At 45.0% G+C, this 16,452-nt stretch overlaps 1 protein-coding gene across 1 annotated transcript in view; it reads right to left on the reverse strand.

The window, feature by feature from the left end:
* The window catches only part of PTDSS2 (phosphatidylserine synthase 2), a 298,247-nt gene that overhangs the window by 45,500 nt on the left and 236,295 nt on the right, over positions 1-16,452 (reverse strand). Inside the window, exon 11 of the mRNA XM_069223022.1 lies at positions 3,803-3,988. Within this exon, the coding sequence (XP_069079123.1) occupies positions 3,803-3,988 (186 nt within the window). The remainder of the gene's footprint in view (positions 1-3,802; positions 3,989-16,452) is intronic.

A 16,452-nucleotide genomic window follows, 5' to 3' on the forward strand; every position in this document is an offset into this window, starting at 1 on the left:
GTGAAGGCACCATATAGTGACCTTTTGGCCTTCTTTTGTCCTTGAGCGCCCTTCTCTCCCACTTTTGCACCCCTTTATCGGATGGCAGTAGGTAATTGTCCTGTTCGCAGGAGCCCCTATGCTGGGCTTGGACCAAGTTCCCAGCAGGATATCAGTCAGTGCTTCATTAAAGGGCAACAGAGGTTCGAATGAGGAAGCTCCTGGCTGAAGCACTTCCATCAAGAGGTTAGTCTTGACCGCCACAGAGGGAAGTTCAAGGGCAAAGACGTCTGCTGCCCTTTTCACCACAATTGCATAAGATGCTCCCTCCTCCATAGCCACAGTAGGTGGAGAGAACAAGCCAGTATCTAGAGAGGTGACCAGTCCACTGGCATCTCCTAGTTCCTCATACCAGTCCAATGAAGTTGGGGTCTTTAACTGTTATTCTAAGGGGTCCAGTGACCTCGCCCACTCTTCCCCCATGCCTGGCTGCTCGAGAAAATGCTCAGGCAATGACCTAGGACCGATTGGCCCTGCCACCATTGGCATCACGCAATGCCATTCTGACTCAGAGTTGTTGGAGATGAAAATGGGACTAGCACCATCCGTAGCGTCAGGATCAGTGCCAGTAAATGTTGCGTTGGCACGACCAGCACCAATCTGAGATTCGATCTGTGAGATTCCATCGGAGCCTAGGCGGAGGTCGCTCTGGTTCCCGGAAACAGGAGGAGGCACGGAGTTAGTCCTGGCAATGGCTCCACAGAACCGTGCCTGGAAGGCCGATATTCCTCACTCGTCGTGTCAGCCGGAGTACAAGGGGAAGTCCGCTTCAGCTTCTTTTTCTTCTTGTACCTCTTCTGCGAGTGTCCCGAGGACTTCCAGTGTGAGGAAGAGCACTTGGGGCCCCTAGAGCGGCCCCATGACCCTCTTGATCGGGACCGAGGCCTCCTAGGAGTCGCACTAACTGGCGTCAATCGCCAGGCTGCAAGCAGCTTCAGGGACCGCTCCCTCAAACAAAGCTTTTGGCGCCATAGCCCAGCAGTCTGAACACAACATTGAGTTGTGGTTGGACTTGAGACACCATAAGCACACCAAATGAGGGTCCTTTACAGACATGGCACTGTGACAGGAGACCGAAGTGTAGCTCTTCTTTGGATGAGTGCTAACTGGAGCTGAAGAACAAAAAAAAACCGACCTTACGTGCACCTGGGTGGCGGCTATATCGGTGACAGCAACGTAAGTTCCAGAGTCAACAACGTGATGCCACAAGGAACCAAAGGCTGGGGTACTGCCCACACAAAGGTTTCTGGATCCAGTCTGACACCTGGGGAAATTCAAAGGTAAGGAATCTGCAGCAAGAAGTTCTATCAGATAAACCCAAGTCAAGGACAGCATCCAGAATTTGACTTTTCATAGGAGCCAATTCAAGAGCCCAAATTCGAGGGTAGGAAGAAGACTGCCCTCCTTTTGTAACCTAGGAAGTACAGAGAGTAGCACCTCTGCCTAATTTCCTGCTCTGGCACTAACTCTACTACCCGTTTCTGCAGTAGGACAATAATTTCCTGATGTAAGATGCACCAATATTCACTGGGATGGTGGGAGGGAAGGAAAGACAATAGCGGGTTGCTGGCAGAAGGGTAGAGAGTGTCCATTTTCCACAAGATGTAATAGCCTTCAAGACCTGCAAAAAAAGGGTCAATCTATAACCTGCATGATGTGCACCTTCACAGTCAAGCTACTGCTGCTTCCTAGATGGTGCTGGGGAAGAAAAATAAAAATAAAAAGAGGTAGATGGAAGTTGCTTGATATGTCCCTTTCCTTGTCCTCTGTAGTGGGGAACAAAAGGGTTTTGCTGCTGCTTTGGAACAGAACTTAGGCTTGATATGATTTCTGGAAACCTCTGGCAATGGGGAGTTGTTTTTAAAAAAAGCCCAAATAGCTGAAGATTGTAGGCCTGGTGATCTAGTGGAGCCCAGCCTTCTTTAAAACATTCCAGGGCATCTGCCCTGTGGCCAAAGAGATGTTCCCCATCAAATGGCATGTACATCAGGGTATACTGTACACCTGAGAAAAATGCATTTGCTTGAAGCCAAGTGTGTCCACATAGGGTGATGAACGAATGCTTGGACCTGGCTATACAGTCATTGGTGTCAAGGCCGGCTTTTACAATATGCCTAGATGAATCCTGCCCATCTCTTATCATTTCCATGAAGTGGCCCATTAGGTAACACAGTAGGTTGTGGGGTGACTAAAGCAGCCATATCCCAAAGGACATGCGAGTGGCAACTAAGCAAACAAGCTAAATTTAGAGATCTAGACGTCCTGCAGAAAAGAATTTCTTTCCCATGGCCTTTACTTTTTTTAATTCCCTATCGGGAGGTTGTGTAGGGAAGGCACTTGGCTTAAGTCTTGAGGTGGAAGAGCTTTAGACCACCGTATTTTATGGGGATGGGTGCAACAAGAGGAAGACTTGGTCCCTCAAAGCTGGTTTGACAGGCAAGCGATGGTTCTGTGGACTACTGGAGAAGAAGATGGTTTAAGACCAGGGTTTCTTGAATGATAATGTCTCATTCAACAGAAGCAGAGATTCACTGTGGAGGGTGCCAGATGTAGAACATCCATAGGCATTTTAGGATGATAGTCTTTGTAGGCAGCTCAGGACATTCTGGTAGGCTTTCTTAACACAGAATTGAAAGTAGCCCTCACAGGAGCAGCAGGACCTAGAGAGGGATTTATGTAAATTTCTGGGGAGGTGTATCCAGACCGCTAGAATCTTGAGAATCAGAAAAAGGATCAGCATCATCTCCTTGCTGAGATGTGGGTCCAATAGAGGCCTTAAAATGTGATGGCACTGGAAGAAAACTTTATGGCGCCATGGGCAGAGGTGCTAGAAGACTAAACAGTTGGCCAACCTGTCCAATGGGGACAGCAGGTGCACCAAAGGGGACTGCTGCCTACTGAAAAAGGCCCATCAAGATGCGCATGAAGCTAAACAGGTCCCGGATACTCTGGGTAGATGGGCACTGACACCATTTGAAGTGAAGGAGATTATGGCAATGGGTGTGGTGGAAATGGCACCTTTTGCAGAATTACCATGGATGGCACTGGTGATAACTACAGCAACTCCGGCATAGGTAGAGCTGGAGGTTTCTTACTTGCATTTCTGGATCGGCGGGGAGAAGAGTGGTTCTTTTTTTGTGAAGACGTTTTTCTCTCTAAAGACCAGGACTTCACTTGTGACCTCAACCACAACCTCGCTTGTCGACAGCTCCTATGGCCTTCTTTGGAATCTGCAGGTAAAAATGGCCACCAGAAAATGGCAGTATAATAAGCTTCACTGGTGTTGCTGTGGTCTTTTTTAATAAAAGTGTATTCTCTCTAACGACTACTAAAGGCATAAGAGTCAAATATGGAGTAAGCCTAAGACCTACAGTTCTGTTTAGGTTTCAATGATTTTGAAACCTTACATGGACAAATCCTCACATTGAAAATACCCCCAAAGGATATTTACTACAGGAATAAAGTGTTTGGTTCTGTTCATGTACTAAACTAATACACTAATTGATTCAAAGTGTGGAGTACCGATTCTGCTACAATGGACGAGCATTTGGGAGTACATTTGGCATGATTGTTGCCTGCATGGCAAGAGTGCGAGTTATGGTTTGCTCAGCTAACCATAAATGAGCTTAAAATGTATTTTTATTCCACTTTACCTGTCCTTTTTAAAGGATTTTTTTTTAAAATATGTTATTTTCTCATGATTGGAAGAAACCATAACTTACAATACAATGAACAAAGTTACCAAATGAATGCTTTAAATTACCTTATGAAGAAACGCCACAAAGTCCAAGTGAATACAAGTATGATTCCAAGCATCCAACACTGAGTGACATAGAAAGGAAGGGGGAGGGTTATGGTATAAGGATCATATTTCACAACAATAAGAAACTCTGTAACTGTAATAGCAGCGACCATCCATGCTTGCTGTCCCAGCTTCTTATGGAATTTCCTGAAATAAATGGAAATACGACATTAGTGCACAGACACTACAGGATGAAAGGTGTGCATTGCAAAACAATGACAAGCATCACTTGAGAAAATCTAAGGTGCGATCAAAATTGAAACACAATTTGCATGAAAACTTAAAGATTTGTGTGTGGTTCGCACTGCAATGCTCATTACTGTCTTACTGTCAAACCATACATGGTAGATGCAAACTGGGAACTGAACAAACACCTTTGTGACTGATAAAAGGTACAGTGTAGCCTTCTAAGTGTTCAAGATTGCACACATGAGCTATATTCTGTAGGTTAAAGCTTTCTCATTGATCAGCAGGTTGTTTTATAAAACGCAAGAAATAGCAGAAAGAAACTAGTTATTTACGTGTAACAATAGTTTTGCAGCTTGGCTCTTCCAGATTCACATACTATGCATATAGCCCATCTAGTGGTTGGAGTCAGAAAGTGCTACTTGTTTTGTTCTACATATTCTTTTTAAATGGGTGTGTGTGAAAGCAGCTTGAACTCCATTTGTGTATGTGCAAGCCCTGAGATTATTTTTTATGCCTTATGATTACGTATGCCTGTTGAATACACATAATCTAATTTTAATGTCTTTATCGTGCTGAAAGTGCATGGTCACTTGCTGACTTACAAAAGGATGTGTATAGATACACGTGCGAGTAGGTTTTCTGCTCAAGCGGCAGCTTCCTCAACAAGAGCAGCAGCTTTCTCATCACGAACGGTCACTGCTGCACTAATGAGGAAAAGCACTTATTGGCTGAGGCTAAAGCTTAGTTACCAAGATGATTTAAATAATAAGATACTATGGCACGCAGAGTGAAGTGGGTAGGTCTATCAAAGAAGGTATATGAAGGTGATTGTATTGTGATTAACTTTGCTAATCTGCTCCTGGTTAAACATTTGTTGTTGGCTTCCTTATGCTGTGCCAATAAAAAAGAAAGGATTCAAATACATCCTTTAAGTTTCTTTTATGATCAAACTGTTCTATCTGCCCCCCGCTAAGGTTTATTGTGATTCTAACGTGGGGTTGCCTATGATACTTTCACAGGAAGATTTCCTTATCCCTAGCCGCCTCCAGGACTCGACCTCTTTAGATGCGGATGATTGACAGGCGGTTAAGAATAGGCTTACAGCAGGTGTCTCATATGGAGCAGTGGTGGGCGGTCGGTATGTGCCCCCTATATTACCAAAAGGGCCCAATGAGACAGACACTCCCCCTCAAGTTATAGTACAGGTTGCTACAAATAAGGAGTTAGCGGGTAGGACCTCTAATATTAATAAACCCCTAACTTTGATTAGTTGGAATATTGCGGGGCTTCGGTCAAAGGTTAAAAACTCTGAGTGTCTGGAATTTATATCCACCTATGATGTCATTTGTTTTCAGGAGACTTGGTCTATGGCCCCTTTCCATTTGGATGGGTATTTTTCTGCATTCCAACCAGCAACCCTTTCCCCAGCGGGTAGGGCAAGCGGGGGGCTTTTGGTTCTTGTTTCGTTGCAGCTTCCTAAAGTGGAGGCATCCTTGATTTGGCCCTCTGCATTTATTATGGTGGTCCAATTATTGACAGAGGGGAATAAGGGCATTTTGCTTTTAAATTTTTAGAACAGTATCCCGTGTGACTCCTGAATGGAAGTTTCGAGGAGCTAACAGACTTCCTCAATTCTTTTGTGAAGCTTCAGGGCAGCGAGCTAGTTATAATCTGGGTTGGAGATTTTAAGGTGCCGCTATGTAACCAGGAACTCCCCATGTGTGCGGTCCCTTCATAGAGGGCAGAGAGACGTCTACCCATTTTATACATTCTAAACAAGGTGAAGCCCTAAATACCCTGATCTATAAATTTTATCTTGCTTATGCAAGGGAGAAGGTTGCTACACACATCCAAAAGATACCTACCTACACAGGGAATTCTAAAGGCAGTATTATTGATATTATTTTAATTAGTTCTCCAGATTTCCATTCAATCCTGGATTTTAAGATAATACCACACTGCGCTAGCGACCATAATCCTTTGTGTATCAAGTTAGCTTTTAATAACAGGCTGGCCCAATCTAGTATAGAACACAGGGATAAACCAGCTTTTAATAAAAATTCTGGTCTCTGTATGGAATGGGAAAGAGTAGATCCTAAAACCTTTCATAAGGAAATCATCAAGCATAATTTTGATTTTATTAATAAATGTTTGTCGCCACAACCAATTTATGCCCATCTTGTAGCTGATTTTGAACTTTTAAGCTGTGCTATTTCTGAGGCCTTAGTATGTAGTAGGTCCATTTAGGGCCCCAAGCCTAAGCGATGGTTTAATTCTACCTGTACAGCTGGCCATAAAGATTTAAAAGTAGCCAGGAAAATAATCCCATTCAGTCGCGAATTAGTCAGAGGGGCAAGGGGCCGATATAAGACAGCCCTGGAGGATAGAAGAAATGAAATTAGAAACAGAGCATGGGAAGAACTCCTGGCAGCCACGGAATTGAAGGATCTTGCGCAATTCTGGAAAGTAGTTAACCACCCTTACTTTCTAGAATGTGATAACAAGGAGGATGATTGTCTGATACCTGAAGGGGTCTGGGTGAAAAATTTCACAGTTATTTCAACCCGAAAATGACTCCCACCACGAAAAAGGGGACTGTAGTAATTTTAATATAGTAGCACTAAACTCGAACACAAATGATTTATTGTTTGAGGTACATGAGGTAATTACAGCTATCAAACGACTGAAATCAGGGAAAGCCCCTGGCCCGGATGGGGTTCTGGTCGATTTATTTAAATCAATACCTGACCTCTGGGGTCCGTTAATTACAAATGTACTGATTAGTGTAGCCAAAAGTAACAAATCCTCTTCATGGCAAATGGCAATAATTGTCTCTATTTTTAAAAAGGGCAATAGGCTTGATCCAACTTGTCATATACCAATCTCCCTTATAGATTCTACAGCCAAGATCTTGGGGATCGTCATCCTGACTCGGCTTGAGGATTGGGCGGGAAAGACAAAAAATCTCTCCCCAATTCAATATGGCTTTAGGCCTGGTTTAGGCACAGTGGATCAGGCTTTAAATTTGCACCTCATCCTCAGTAAATATGTCATTGCCAGGAGATGATCTATTCACTTAGCTTTTATTGATCTATCCAGTGCGTTTGACTTGGTGAACAGAGAGAAGCTGTGGCAACTTATGGATGAAATGTGGGTTGACCAGGATCTGCCTGAGTTGATTAAACGTCTATACACTGACCTCACTATTTCAGTCCAATATGGCCAGCATTGGGGGAGGTCCTCTTCCTTCCCATCCATGCGAGGAGTTAGGCAGGGTTGTATTCTAGAACCCTTTTTATTTTTGCTATATATTAATGGCCTTTACAGATTTTTTGTAAAGAATGGTAAGGATTTCCCCAGGATAGGTTCTAGACAACTTCTGGTTTTATTGTATGCCGATGATGCTGTTTTAATTGCTCGTACAGCAAACGGTCTTCAGAACTTGTTGGATTTTTTTTAACCTTTATGCAGGAGATTGATTTGAAAGTTAATTTTACAAGTCACACGTTATGACATGTGGCCCTCGAAACACATGAACAAAATGTTTTACTATGGGCAGAAATATTTTAACTAAGGTGAAAGACTTTTGTTACTTATGATTACTTTTAAGCTCTTCCTGGTCAGGGAACCCTCATTTTATTTTTAAAACCCAACAAATGGAGAGAAACATGGAAGCGATTTTTCGCTTTGCTCGTAAACTAGGGCATTGACCAGTCCATCAGATCATCATGCTCTATAAGTCCAAATGTGTTTCTGCAGCTACCCATGGGGCGGGTCTTTGGGGTTACACCAATTTGGTCCTATTACAACATACCTAGAACAAATTTTTGCACGGGCTGCTTTTGGTATCTAAGAACGTGGCAAATATCTGCCACGAGGAGTTGGGAGTACAGCACATTGAGGATTTGATTGGCGTTGCTTCACTCTGGTTATGGTTAAAAGTCTGGTCAAACCCGGCGGCTAGCCTAGTACAAGACTGTTTAATCGACTGCATTCAATTAGCTAACCACAACAAAATTCTGTGGCTCACTTTGTGCAGAATTCTTTTCAGAACTTAGGCCTTGAGAATATGTTTACTAACCTAGAGTCTCTGCCTATTAATGCTAAGGAACTGGTTAAAACACAATATATAGAGTACGCCGCAAACCTCATATCAAGGGGCAGTAAAATTGAAAACATTTGATTCTTATGTTCAGATTTCAACATCGACTTTGATTGAACTGTATCTAACTTGCTTCCCGAATTCATTATATTCTTTACTTGTTTTATTTAGATTAAATATGATACAATTTAGAGTGGCTTTTCCAAAGAAATGTACATGGCAAAAAAAGCTTTCCATTTGTACCTGCGATAACATTTCTAACCAAAGCACTTGCCATTTTCTTTTATTCTGCACGCTTTACTCTGTTCCTAGACAAGTTTTTATATTGCCAATTTGCAAATTACTTCCTAAAAGGAAGCGCTGACTAGCATCCAAAGACTCATCAATACAAATGTGTCAGTTTTATCAAATCTGCCATGGCCATTAGGAACCGATATGAACTGGTCGAAGTAGACACATATTAATATAAATCTGCAATTTATTATTTTATTTTGATGTTTGGATCTTACTATATGTAAATCATTATATTTTTATATTTACGGGTCGTTGGATAGGCTGATATAGGCAATATATACAGCTTTGTAATTTAGCCGACTGAAGATGTTCTGTTACTATTGTCTTAATTTATATGTACTGCATTTTAATTATTTATATTTTTCAGTATATAATGCACACGTGCTTTTATGGCATAATGCCGAATAAAGATTTCTGACTGACTGAGTCACGGGATCGAGTGACTCCTCCTCTTCGGCTCCATTGCGCATGGGCATCGAATCCATGTTAGATTGTAAGGTAAGAGTGATAGAGTATATAGGTGATAAAGAAAAGAGATGTCCATGCTAATGCAAATCTATATTATATATATATATATACATACACACACACAAATACACACACACACACATATATATATATATACACATATGTACAAGTGTTGTTAACTTTAACTACAGGCTCCCAGGGAGATGGGAGGGTGCATGTGAATCTGCAGCGGAACATGCCACGAACAGATGTACACTGGGTAAGTGACATTTTCCGTTCAGTGGCATGTGTAGCTGCAGATACACATGCTGTACAAAGCAGTTTGTCCTCTCATAAAATCGGTGGTTAGCCTGTAGGAGTTGAAGTTGTTTGAAACAATGTTCTGAGGACAGCTTGACCTACTGTGGCTTGTGTTGCTAAAACATCTACACAGTAGTGTTTTGTGAATGTATGTGGTGTTGACCAAGTAGCTGCATTACATATTTCAGCCCTTAGTATATTTCCTAAAAAAGCCATTGTATCACCTTTTTTCCTTGTAGAATGTGCTTTAGGAGAAACTAAAAGTTGTCTTTTGGCTTTAACGTAGCATGTTTGTAAGCATCTTACAATCCATCTTGCTAATCCTTGTTACCTGTATGAAGCGTTTGAAAAACTACAAACAGCTGTTCAGTTTTTCTGATTGGTTTTGTTCTGTCTATATAGTACATTAGTGCTCTTTTAAGGTCTAATGTATGTAGAGCTCTTTCTGCCACAGAATCTGGCTGTGGGAAGAAGACTGGTAGTTCCACTATTTGATTTATATGGAAAGGGGATACTAACTTTGGAAGAAATTTGGGGTTTGTTCTTAGTACAACTTTATGTTTGTGTTCTTGTATGAACGGTTCTTCAATAGTGAATGCTTGAATTTCACTGACTCTTCGCAATGACATAATTGCAAATAGGGCATGAGTGCATAGGTTCAAATGGTGGACCCATAAGTCGCTTAAGCACTATGTTTAAATTCCAAGAGGGAACTGGCGGTGTCCTGGGTGGAATAATGCATTTTGAGCCTTCCATGAAAGCTTTAATTACAGAAACTCTAAATAAGGAGCTGTGCTGTACATTTTGTAAATATGCTGAAATTGCAGTAAGATGTATTTTTATGGAAGAGAATGCTAAATTTGATTTGTGTAAATGAAGTGAAAAACATACAATATCTTTTAATGATGCTGTAAGAGGGTCAATCTGTTTAGATTGACAGTAATATACAAATCTTTTCCATTTGTTAGCATAGCACCGTAGTAGTGGGTTTTCTTGCTTGCTTGATAACTTCCATACATTCTGATGGTAGTTGTAAATATCCAAACTCTATGACCTCAGGAGATAGATCTCAAAGATTGAGTGTGTTGGGATTTGGGTGTATGATTTGTCCTTTGTTTTGTGTCAACAGGTCTGGTCTGTTTGGGAGTTTGGAGTGTGGTACTACTGACATGTCTAACAATGTTGTGTACCACAGTTCACAGTTCACAGGCCTACGTTGGAGTATCATATTGAGTGTGTTTTGACACAATTTATTGAATACCAACGGAATGAGTGGGAGAGGGGAAAAAGCGTAAGCAAATATCCCTGACCAATTGATCCATAGATTATTGCCCTTGGATAGGGGATGTGGGTGTCTGGATGTTAAGTTTTGGCATTTTGCATTTTTGCTTGTGGGGAACAGATATATGTTTGGTGTTTTACCCACTCATGTGTTTGTTGATGATTTCTGCTGAGAACATCTGCCAATTGGTTGTGTATCCCTGGAATGTATTTTGCTACCAGATGAATTTGGTTATGGATTGCCCATTTCCAAATTTTCTGGGCCAGAAGGGAGAGTTGGGACAAATGTGTCCCTCCTTGTTTGTTTAGGTAATACATGGTCGTCATGTTGTCTGTTTTGATAAGGACATTCTTCTGTGTGAGAAGAGGCTGAACAGCCTTGAGTGCTAGGAAGACAGCTAACAACTCCAAGTGATTTATGTGCAGCTGTTTGTGTGTTGCATTCAATTGTCCTTGAATGTTGTGATTGTTGAGGTGAGCTCCCCAACCAATCATTGATGCATCTGTTGTAATTATGGTCTGAGCCACAGGGTCTTGAAATGGCTGCCCTTTGTTTAAATTTGTGGCATTCCACCACTGAAGGGACATGCATGTTTGGAGGTCTATCAACACTAGATCTTGAAGTTGATCATGTTCTTGTGGCCATTGTTGTGCAAGGCACTGTTGTAAGGGCCGCATGTTCAGTCTTGCGTGTGGAACAATTGCAATACATGATGCCATCATTCCTAACATTTTCATGACAAATCTGACAGTGAACTGTTGATTTGTTTGTATCTGTCTGATTATGTTTTGAAGAACGAGTTACTTACCTTCGGTAACGACTTTTCTGGTGGATACATTAGCTACCTGTGGATTCCTCACCTGATGAATACTCCCATGGCGCCAGCATTTGACGGAAATCTTCTTACTAGTCTCTGCACGTCGACGAGGACGTCACTCTAGCCCACGCGACGCCGTCTGACGTCATACAGGCAATAAGAAGTCCTCGCCGACGTGCCGATGACAGTACCAACATTTTTTACGTGCATGAGAATAATAATAATAACCCAATGCAATGAAAGAGCAAAGCAACATCTCTTAATATTGTAAATCACACAACATTGCAATAAAATAGCTGTAGATTTAATATAACCTTCTTTTTTTTTTTTAAACAAATAAATATATTTATAGATACGAATCATGTATATACACAATATATATAGATTTATATATAAATATACACATATATACAAATATCATATATGCAAAATGTATTGCAACTTTGAAGACCAAAAGGAGCACACTCAAGGATTGCTTGGAGAGACCAAAAAGGCAACGGGGAGGCGGGTGGGACCGTGAGGAATCCACAGGTAGCTAATGTATCCACCAGAAAAGTCGTTACCGAAGGTAAGTAACTCGTTCTTCTGATGGATACAACTACCTGTGGATTCCTCACCTGATGAATAGAGTCCCAAAGCAGTACCACGCCCGGCGGTGGGTGCCTAAATGGTCAAACCAAGAAATCCTGCAGCACTGACCGTGCAAAATGACCGTCCCTTCTGACCTCAGAGTCCAAACAGTAATGTTTCACAAAAGTGTGAAGGGACGACCAAGTTGCGGCCTTGCAGATGTCAACCACAGGAACACCCCTGGCCAAGGCCGAAGAGGCCGACTTAGCTCTGGTGGAGTGAGCTCTAATGCCCTCAGGCGGATCCTTCTTTGCCAAAGAGTAACAGATTTTAATGCAAAGAACAACCCACCTGGAGAGTGTTCTCTTGTGGACTGCCTTTCCTCTCCTCTTGCCCACGTATCCGACAAACAGCTGATCCTCCAGCCTGATATCCTTCATTCTGTCGATATAGAAGCTCAACGCCCTTTTTGGGTCCAGGCGATGTAGTCTTTCTTCCTCCTTTGAAGGATGAGGCGCAGGATAAAACGTGGACAAAGTGATTGTCTGAGCCAAATGGAAGGGTGAAACAACCTTCGGAAGGAAAGCAGCCTTGGTCCTCAACACCACCTTATCCCCATAAAACATTATATAAGGGGGTTTAACCGATAAGGCCTGCAACTCACTCACTCTCCTTGCAGATGTTATAGCTACCAGGAATACTGTTTTAATAACCAAATACCTTAAGGGGCAAGAATGCATAGGCTCAAAAGGGGACCCCATAAGGAAAGTCAGGACCAAGGACAAATCCCATTGAGGCATAACGAATGGTTTTGGAGGATATTGATTCAGAAGACCTTTCAAGAATCTGAGAACAATAGGGGATTTAAATAACGATGGTTGGTCTGGAAGACAAATGAAGGCTGACAAGGCCGACAAATAACCCTTAATGGTAGCTACTGCACAACCTTTCTGCGCTAGAGACAGTGCAAAAGACAAAACATGTGACAGATGAGCATGTAAGGGATCAATCTGTCTCTCTCCACACCACATAACAAATTTAGACCACCTATTAGCGTAGATAGATTTAGTGGAGTGTCGCCTGGCCGCTAAGATAACATCCACTACATCAGGTGGGAGAGAGAAGGAACTCAGGTTGCCCCGTTCAATCTCCAAGCATGTAGGTGCAGACTCTGGAGGTTGGGGTGTAAAACCTGCCCCTGCGACTGCGAGAGGAGGTCTGCCCTGAGAGGGAGACGGAGCGGAGGGCACAGTGAGAGTTGGAGAAGGTCGGAGTACCATACCCTCCTTGGCCAATCCGGAGCTATTAAGATGACTTGGGCCCGGTCTTGGCGAATTTTCCTCAACACTCGAGGAATCAAGGGTATGGGGGGAAACGCGTAAAGCAACTGGTCGCACCAGGTTATCTGAAACGCGTCCCCCAACGCTCCCTGCATCGGATACTGGAGGCTGCAGAATAACGGGCAATGCGCGTTCTCCCGAGTGGCAAACAGATCTATCCGAGGAAACCCCCACATCTGGAAGATTAAACAGACTTGATCTGGATGGAGACGCCACTCGTGGTCTGCCGAGAATTGGCGACTGAGACTGTCCGCACGTACATTCAAGACCCCGGCCAGATGATTTGCCACCAAGCAAATCTGATGGTCCTTTGCCCAGGACCATAGCCGAAGAGCTTCTCTGCAGAGAAGGTACGACCCTACTCCTCCCTGTTTGTTTATGTACCACATCGTGGTAGTATTGTCCGTCAGGACCTGTACCGACTGACCACGAAGGGATGGGAGGAAGGCCTTGAGAGCCAAACGTACAGCCCGTAACTCCAACAGATTGATATGAAACACCTGTTCCTCTGGAGACCAAAGCCCTTTGATCTCCAGATCCCCCAGATGAGCTCCCCATCCTAGGGTGGAGGCATCCGTTATTACCGTGGCCACTGGTGGCGACTGCGCGAACGGCTTCCCCTGTGAAAGATTGTTGCCCGCAATCCACCACTTCAATTCCACAGCAGCATCTCTGGAGATCTTGACAGTACCTTCTAAATCTCCCTTGTGTTGAGACCACTGCCTTCGGAGGCACCACTGAAGAGCCCTCATGTGCCAGCGAGCATGCGTGACCAACAGAATGCAGGAGGCGAACAGACCGAGCAGACGAAGGACCTTGAGGACTGGAACTACCGCTCCATTTCGAAACATTGGAACCAATTCCTGAATATCTTGAATCCGCTGAGGCGGAGGAAAGGCTCGACTCAATGTTGTATCCAGTACTGCCCCTATGAACAGGAGGCGCTGAGAGGGCTCCAGGTGAGATTTGGGCACGTTCACCGAAAAGCCCAGGTCGAACAACAACTGGGTTGTTGACTGCAGATGATGCGACACAAGCTCCGGGGACTTGGCTTTGATCAACCAGTCGTCCAAGTAAGGGAATACTGCTATCCCCTTCCTTCTGAGCTCCGCCGCAACCACTGACATCACCTTTGTGAAGACTCGAGGTGCTGAAGTAAGACCAAACGGGAGGACCGCAAACTGATAGTGCTGCGACCCTACCACAAACCGGAGATACTTCCTGTGCGACTTGAGTATCGGGATATGAAAGTAAGCATCCTGCAAGTCGACAGACACCATCCAATCTTCCTTGTTCAACGCCAAAAGCACCTGTGCTAGGGTCAGCATCTTGAACTTTTCCTGTTTGAGGAACCAATTCAAGATCCTCAGATCCAGGATTGGTCTCAACTGACCATCCTTTTTGGGAATCAGGAAGTATCTTGAGTAACAACCTCGACCCTTTTCCTGCTCTGGGACCAACTCTACCGCGCCCTTTGAAAGGAGGACTTGAACCTCCTGTTCTAGCAACAGGAGGTGTTCTTCTGAACAATAAGATGGGCGGGGCGGGATGAGGTGCGGGAACTCCCGAAAGGGAAGGGCGTAGCCTTTTCCCACAATGCCGAGAACCCAAGTGTCCGTTGTGATAGACTTCCACTTGTGGAGAAAACGCTGTAATCTGCCCCCTACAGGAGAGGAGTGAGTGGGAAACGGTGGAAGCCTAAGGCTGCTTCCCCTGCTGCACCCCTCCAGAGGACGAGGAAGAGGCAGAGTGCTGTTGAGAGGCTCCTCTGGTACGGACCCCACCCCTCCCCCTCCCTCTAAATTACCTATAGGGGAGGGAAGAGGCGGGTTGCTGGAACCTCCCCCGAAAGGAAGAGGAATAAGAGCCACGCCCAAATCCCCGAAACCTCCTGAAAACTCTAGAAGAGGCAGAGGAAGAAGGAGCTTGCAGTCCTAACGATTTGGCTGTGGCTCTGCTCTCCTTAAATCGTTCCAAGGCTGAATCTGCCTTGGCTCCAAACAGTCTGTCCCCATCAAACGGGAGGTCCAGCAGGGTCGACTGCACATCCGCAGAGAACCCTGAGTTTCGGAGCCAGGCCTGTCTTCTTGCCACCACAGCCGTGCCCATCGCCCTGGCCACCGAGTCGGTCGTGTCCAGCCCAGACTGGATAATCTGGGTCGCGGCAGCCTGGGCGTCCGAGACCACATCCAAAAGACCCTGGGGAAGCTCCGTGAATGAAGACGAAATATCATCCATCAGCGCATGGATGTACCTCCCCAGAATGCACGTGGCGTTGGTGGCCTTCAACGCCAAACTGCATGACGAAAATATTTTCTTGGACTGCGCATCCAGTTTCTTGGAGTCTCTGTCTCCAGGCACCGTCGGGAAGGAACCAGGCGCTGACTTTGAGGAACAGGAGGCTTGCACCACCAAGCTCTCCGGCGTAGGGTGTCTAGAGAGAAAGCCAGGGTCAGATGGTGCAGCTCGATACCTCCTGGCCACAGCCCTATGAACGGCCGAGGAAGACACCGGCTTCTTCCACACCTCCAACACCGGATCCAGCAAAGCCTCATTAAATGGCAAGAGAGGCTCAGCTGCAGCAGAGGCCGGATGCAATACCTCTGTCAGCAAATTCTGCTTTGCCTCTGCCACCGGCAAAGGCAGGTCCAAAAAGCTCGCTGCCTTCCTCACCACAGCATGAAAGGAAGCAGCCTCCTCCGTATATTCCCCTGGAGATGAAAGGTCCCACTCAGGGGAAGTGTCCAGCCCACTGGCTGTATCCAGACCATGCAGTCCGTCTCCAGAGTCCTCAATCTCTCCCTCCTCTAGGACTCGCTGGTACTCTTGCTCTTCTAAAAGACGGAGAGCACGCCTCCTCGAATGAAGTCTCTCCTCGATACGCGGAGTCGACATGGCCTCCGCCGACGTCGAAGAACGGCGCCGATCTCCAGAAGCATCTGACGCCGCGTCCGGCGCCACAGGCAGCTTCGGCGCCGAGGCAGGAGCCGGAGGACGAGGTCTTGGAGCCGATGGACCAACCGGAGTCACAGGGCAAAATCCTGACTTCGACGGAGGGGCAACCTCCGGGGCCGAAACATCCGAAGCCACCGGAGCGGCCACCGACGCCGGCACCGGCGCCGAGCCCACATTCCCAAAAGGGAGAAAGGGCATAAAGGGTGCCGGCCGAAGAGGCGCAGGATCACCCAACGAAAAGGCCAAGGGCCCCGAAGGACCAGCCGGAGCAGCTCCTGGAGCCATCTGCTGAAA

Source organism: Pleurodeles waltl, chromosome 3_1, assembly GCF_031143425.1.
Source record: "Pleurodeles waltl isolate 20211129_DDA chromosome 3_1, aPleWal1.hap1.20221129, whole genome shotgun sequence".
Classification (NCBI taxonomy): domain Eukaryota; kingdom Metazoa; phylum Chordata; class Amphibia; order Caudata; family Salamandridae; genus Pleurodeles; species Pleurodeles waltl.